General features: G+C 34.7%; 1 protein-coding gene and 1 pseudogene across 1 annotated transcript; one reads left to right on the top strand and one right to left on the bottom strand.

Moving 5' to 3' along the window:
• The first annotated feature begins 844 nt into the window (after window positions 1–844).
• Window positions 845–963, top strand: LOC111743036 (annotated as a pseudogene).
• A 1,821-nt stretch (window positions 964–2,784) lies between these two features.
• On the bottom strand, window positions 2,785–6,263 carry GNGT1 (G protein subunit gamma transducin 1). Its single transcript, XM_011363577.2, has 2 exons — window positions 6,168–6,263; window positions 2,785–2,990 (listed from the first exon to the last, which is right to left on the bottom strand). The coding sequence occupies exons 1-2, from the start codon at window positions 6,261–6,263 to the stop codon at window positions 2,862–2,864; spliced, it is 225 nt and encodes a 74-aa protein (XP_011361879.1). The 3' UTR covers window positions 2,785–2,861.
• Window positions 6,264–6,305: the final 42 nt, after the last annotated feature.

Genomic DNA, 6,305 nt, shown 5'->3' on the forward strand with positions numbered 1-6,305 from the left:
TCTGGGAGGAAAAACAGAGTCACTCACTGCCACCTGTAGTTGTATAGGCTGTGGGACAGTCATGATTTCATTTCCTTCTTCATGGATCATCTTTCTCTATACTTCCTTCCTATGATTTTTATCTTACTCAAAATTCTGCAGACAAGCTATATTTTTAAGCAAAAGGAATTGTAGCCTACTGTTGATTTAATTAATAAACCAATAAGAATTCTGAATTATCCAATATAGAAAGTGCTGTCCTCGTCTGCTTTTAATTGAATTAAACACTTATTAAGTCAATTAAACACTTATTAAGACAATTCATTAGTTGTAATGGCAGTTTCAAAGATGAACAAAACTTTTGGCTTAGGAAATTTACAATATACCATTGAGAGTAAGACAGCCATACAAATTATAATAAGAGAAAGCAAAGTAATGTTTAAGAGATAGACAAAATTCTCGGGATGGAATGAGGGACAGAAGAGATTGTTTTTAGTGAGCCTCAGAAGAGGAGTGGGATTTCAAAAAGCTGAAACGAGATGAAGTGAAGGGACATTTCAGGTGAAGAAATCAGTCTGACTATTCTCCAGAAGGTGGGAAGATGAGGTTTCATGTCAGGGATTTTTTAATACTTAAGTTTTTTGACTATAGGAAGTCTACAAGGCTTATAATAGTAGAGGACATGTATTAGGTTTTCTTCTATATGCTCATCTTTGATCTAAGTGATTTTAAATATTCATATACTAGTTCATCCTAATCCTCCATTTATACATGAAAAAAACTGAGGTTTAAAGAGTTGAAATTACTTATCCAAAATCCTCAACTAGAAAGTAGAAGAACCAGGGTTTTAATTCAGAATTGTCTAGTCTACAGCCATACCACCCTGAACGTCCCCTATCTTGTCTGATCTTGGAAGCTAAGCAGGGTGAGGCCTGGTTAGTACTTGGATCGGAGACCACCTAGAAAGACCAGGTGCTGTAGGTGTTAAAAAAAAAAAAAAAGACAGAATTGTCTGACTCCAAAATCTATTTCCAGTTGTTAGATGAAAGCTAGGGATGTTGGTCAAGACTACACATGTTATTAAATTCCATAGCCAAGATTTTGTAATTTTTTCCTAATCAGAAACAAAATGATATATGGAACACTTAATAAACACTAAATTGCACGTGGAAAACCCCTGGAGACAGACCACAATCAAACAAACAAACAAATAAAATACGTATTACGCTAGACGGCGATAGGTACTGTGGAGGAAAATAGAGTGGGAAAAGGAGATAGGAAGAGCTGGGGATGGTTGGAGAGGGTTTTTGTAATTTTAAACAGGGAGAAATCAGCTTCTGAGGAAAAAGAACTAAGAGATTCCAGTAGTGTGTCTTGGAACCCCTTAAAACCCAAAGCACATTTGGTATGTGGTAGAGTGTGTTGCTAACCATTCAGCCAGAGATCCAGAGTCCAGACCTGAGAAATTTGCCAATTCACTTCTGAGCCTTGATTTTCTCAAAATGGGGGTTAGACAAGGGATTAGACAAGAGTCAGTAGATCTTTATGAGCACTTACTTACTCTGGCCGGGGTGGGAGGGCACTGCGCCAGGAGCCAAACTTGGGATGATAACTCTTATTTTGTTTTTAAAGGGATCACAATCAATTAGCATTTCTAATCACTAATATATCCAAAATTTGTACTGTGAATGTGAGAGAGCAACAAGAAGACACTAACAACAAAAATAGTTCTCAAGTTGGGATAACTAACATTTGTTACTTCTTATAGAAGCAGAGGCAAGTTATCTCCTGGTTATTAGCACAAAGATAGTGAAATCTGGCTTACACAAACTCGATAAGATGCCAGGAAGATACTGATTAGCAGGACAATACAGGTAGTAACTATTTTTCTATCTTGCCTTTAAACTGCTACAGAAAAAAAGGGCTGTACTGGTAAGAATCATCATGGGGATGGGGTAGAATAGTATGTGTCTTATTAAATGATTCTCAATATTTTGTACAGTTCCTTTCCCAGTAATAATACTAATTAATACTTATAAGATCCTTACTATGTGCCAGGCAATATGCTAAGTGCCATAATCACCTTTATATAATGTTTAATTCCCACAAAACAGGAAACAGAGTTATTATTATCCCGATTCTACAGTAAAAGAAACTAAGATTTAGAAACATTAAGTCATTTGTCTGAAGTCAGGCAATAAAGTGCCAAAGCCAGAACTCTCTAGCTCCTCAGAACCTTTATTCTGGTGTTGGTTAAATCCATTGTGCTCTGCGACCATAGATTGAATCCTAATCCAGCTGGCATTCTGAGAAAAGTTCACATTATTGGTGACAAGTAGATGAGTAAGAATGTAGGAAGAGGTTATGTTAAAACCATCACCACTGACTGGGAGTTAAGAGTGAAAAGGAAACAAAACAAAACACCGGTAACAAAAATCTTCACAGCACATATTTTGCTAAGGCAGGTCTTCCATGATTTAAAAGAATAAACTTCCTAATCTATAAGTAAGACAAAAGTTGGGGAAAATATAAGTCTAACCATGAAATTTCCAGGTAGAATATTATGAGTGTTGGAAGGGAAGTGAAGAAACATCAAATATTAACTATATTCTGGCAAGCAAAATAATATAGACTTGTTCATAAAACATAGCAATTATTCTTAGAGAAAGGGGCCAATCAATATTTATTATCAATTATGTGTTAAAATCCTGTGCTAAATCCTTTAATAAAAAGCAGACATGCATTATCACATTCCAATTTTCATTTAAAGTTTGTATTTATAAATTTAAAAATTCATGTACATGCTCAATAGTATTATTACATATGACCAAAAGTTAATGTTGTCATTAAAGCTCAAGATATTCCAAGGTTGTTTTTTTTTCTTATGAAATCACGCAGCCTCCTTTGAGCTCTTTGAAAGGATTTTTGTCCTCAGGGACACCCTTTACTAGTGGATCCTCCCCAGATCTTTCTTCAACGTAATCCCTTACTTCTTCACAACATTTGGATACCTTAAAGGAAAGGAGAAAGAGATGACTCATTTGGTTTAATATAGAAACTTCAGAATCCAAGAATGTATTTATTATAATAATTTTTTGTGTTCTATATTTTTAACGTGATTCTGATTTCTGCATGTGTACTTTCTAGGAGAAAAGAAAAAATAGCTGTTCCCTCCCCTGTCCTCCTGGATATCTCCAGGCAAAGGATAAACAGTTGGCCACACTCTAGCTAAGAGTTCTCAGTAGATACTGCCTCCAGCTTCTTAAACGGAGACAGGATCCAGGGATCAAAACACAGCTGGCAACACAAGTCAAGAATATCACCAGAGGGAACATTAATTAAATCTTTTTCCTCATTCCAAAAATGTGACCTGTAAAGGTGGCAGAGAATGAATAATTGTTAAATTCCAGGCTTATCACCACTCCTGGATTCTCAGTAGTATACACATGTAATTTTATTTTAAGCTCGACTACAGTGATTGATTATGATAGTGCACTAGAAGGTGAGCGCCAGAGGGTCAGGGACCTTTGGCTGATTTGTACACAGGTATCCCAGGCATCTAGAACAGAGCCTGCATTTAGTTGGTGCTCAGTAATAAATACTTGCTCACTCGTCTATACCATTATAGTAATGACTTAGTGAAAAATCAGGCTTTAGTATTTTAAGGGACTCAGCCAGAGCCTATTAATGTATATTCTATACATATGTAAATATCAGTGTGCATAGTTTCATTCAGGATTACATGACATGGTGGAAAACATCAACAGTGGATTCAGGACACTCCAGGTTTGAATTTTGGCTCTGCCCACTGACCAGTTATGTCTTAGTTAAGATAGCTCATCTAAGGTTTAGTTGCTTCATCTTGAAATAGCAAGAGCAACACTGGCTGAATTAAGTGTCTTACATACAAATATGCTCAATTGAATGGTAGCTATTTTTAGCTATTATTCCAATTATTATCTTTGTCTTTGCCTATTACATTGACTTCTAGTCATTGCAAATCTATCTACCAGCTTTAGAGACTGCATGCAAAGAGATGTTTTACTCTGATAATAATACTGCCTTGACAGCAAAATAAATTGAGACATATTATGAACCAGTCCGGTTCATAGATATTAATAACATTTTTAAAAAATAATGGTACAAAGCACTTGCTATGTGCTAGACATCGTTCTTAGAGCTTTGTATATATATTATCTATTTATTTCTCCCAATTGCCTTCTGCATTAGATGTTACTATGCCCGTTTTAGAGAAGAGGAAACAGGCACAGGTAAGTTAGATAACTTATATGAGTGTTACATGTGGAGAAGATTGTGGAGCCAGATTCTATAGCAGAGATACGGTTCTAGAGTCTGAGATTAATTTAGTTTGACTTCCCAGAGCAAGGAGATGTTGAGTAATAGGGAAAAGAAACCCAAAAACCTGAAAGATGGTAACATATATAATGTTTACCCAAGGTAAAAATTAACAGGTGAACTTGCCACAAGTAAATAATAAACACATGAAGATAACCAAATTGCCCACAAAACAACAATCCTGAGAATATAAATCATAAAAATAATTTTTTAGATGTTTCAAGAAGAAAAAATAACTCTCCTTTATCCCAAAGTTATATTTTATTTTCCACAAATTCTAAAGATTTAAACTTTTGTGGTTATGTGGTCTTAGCTTTTTTGCTATTTATAAATTTAAATTTTATCTTTATAGCAAAACATGTTTTGCCTATATGGAAAAGGGGAACAGGAAGTTTGAGACAATTATAAACATAAAAGAAGCCAAAATTCCTATTTTTATTGGGAGTAAGACTTTTCAGCAAAGTATGAAGATAATACAAACTCCCTTTTTTGCTTTGGCCAGATAAAATGAGATTAAAAAAAATTTTTTTAATATACTTTTATCACTGGTGGAGGAAATTTTGTTTCTACTAACTCTCCTAAACAAAAAAAAATCTAAAATACTTATCTATGTTTCCCAAGTTTCAGTCAGTGTTTGTTTGGTAGAAACATTTATTCCTTCGCCATTTCTTCTCCTTCCAATGACAAAGAACTCTTGGTAATCATTTCCAAGAACTGTCAGATGTTTTTAAGAGGAACCAGTGAGTTCTTCTACTTGAACTCATTTTTATTTGCAAAGAAGGGATAGAATGTACTCATTCATTACTGGCCGTGACAGTGCTGGAGCGGGTGAGGTCTTGGCTAAAAGTATTTGAACAATATCAAAGTATTGTATTAAATAAAGAAAAGTTTATCAGTTTAGAAAGGTAAAAACAAAATGCCTATATATATTGCCTCATTTTATTGCTTAGCAATAACATGGTCTCTGTCTCATATTCTATATTTTATTTTTCTTTTTTTCCTTTTAAACAACTCTAAAAATGTAAAAACATTTTTAGTTTAATGATCAAACAAAAACAGGCTAAAGGTTAGATTTGGCCCATGGCAAAGAGTTTGTTAAACCTTTGACATAGATTCTACCTCAAGAGACAATTATGATTATTAATTTTCTTAATTTCTGATGAATTTTTAGCTGAAAATTTTATTTTTAACTACATTGAGTCTCTCCTGTGAATGGTGTGGAGCAGGAAAAATAATTTTCCTTCTACTTTTCTAGGTTCTTGGCTGAGAACCCTTTGTAATAAAAGAGCAGATTAACAGGAGAAAAACAAACAGAAATTTTAAAACATATATATCTTCTCTATACATAGGAGATAACGAGGAAAACTAAAAAACTCCTCAAAAAGACCCAGGACACTCCTTAAAAACCACCACCAGGGAAACACAAAAGAAAGATGGGAAGGGGGTGAGGGACATTTATGAGAGGTTCCCAGGCAAAGCACAGAGAACAATGGTATGGCTGGTAAGCAAATTTTAGTCCTTTGCCTTTCCCACTGATAAGAGTTTCTAGAGATTTAGTCATTCTCTTCCTGGTACAGAGAGGGAGACACCCTCACAAATAGAGATTTCCCTTATAAACATAAGTATCTCTTACAAAAGGGTAACTCCTGCTTGGTTTTCAGAGCTTCTCCAGCATCTGGTGTATCTTAAAAATAATCAGCCTAAAATAATTCTTATGTCAAAGAGGCATATTTTGAGGTAGCAAATTCTGCATCCTTTCAATTGTTCCTAATCTGGTAAATCCTACAATATCTCTAGTTTAAAATAAAATTCAAAAGAAAGCAGCAGTTTACCAGCATTCTTTCCAGTGTCACTTCTTTTTTCAGCTGGTCAACTTCCATTTTCAATTTGTCCTTTTCTGTCAGATCTTCAATATTGATCACGGGCATCTTTTGCCTGATGAAAAGGTAGAAAATTAGTTCGCACACCAA

The sequence above is a fragment of the Pteropus vampyrus genome, unplaced genomic scaffold (assembly GCF_000151845.1).
Source record: "Pteropus vampyrus isolate Shadow unplaced genomic scaffold, Pvam_2.0 Scaffold4, whole genome shotgun sequence".
In the NCBI taxonomy this organism is placed as follows: Eukaryota; Metazoa; Chordata; class Mammalia; order Chiroptera; family Pteropodidae; genus Pteropus; species Pteropus vampyrus.

What these genes read in the sequence shown, in the direction of transcription:
- GNGT1 (XM_011363577.2), bottom strand. Translation starts at nt 6,263, where the DNA reads ATGCCCGTGATCAATATTGAAGATCTGACAGAAAAGGACAAATTGAAA. An exon ending in TGACACTGGAAAGAATGCTG is followed by an intron (nt 2,991 to 6,167) that starts GTAAACTGCTGC and finishes CTTTCCTTTAAG; the next exon opens with GTATCCAAATGTTGTGAAGA.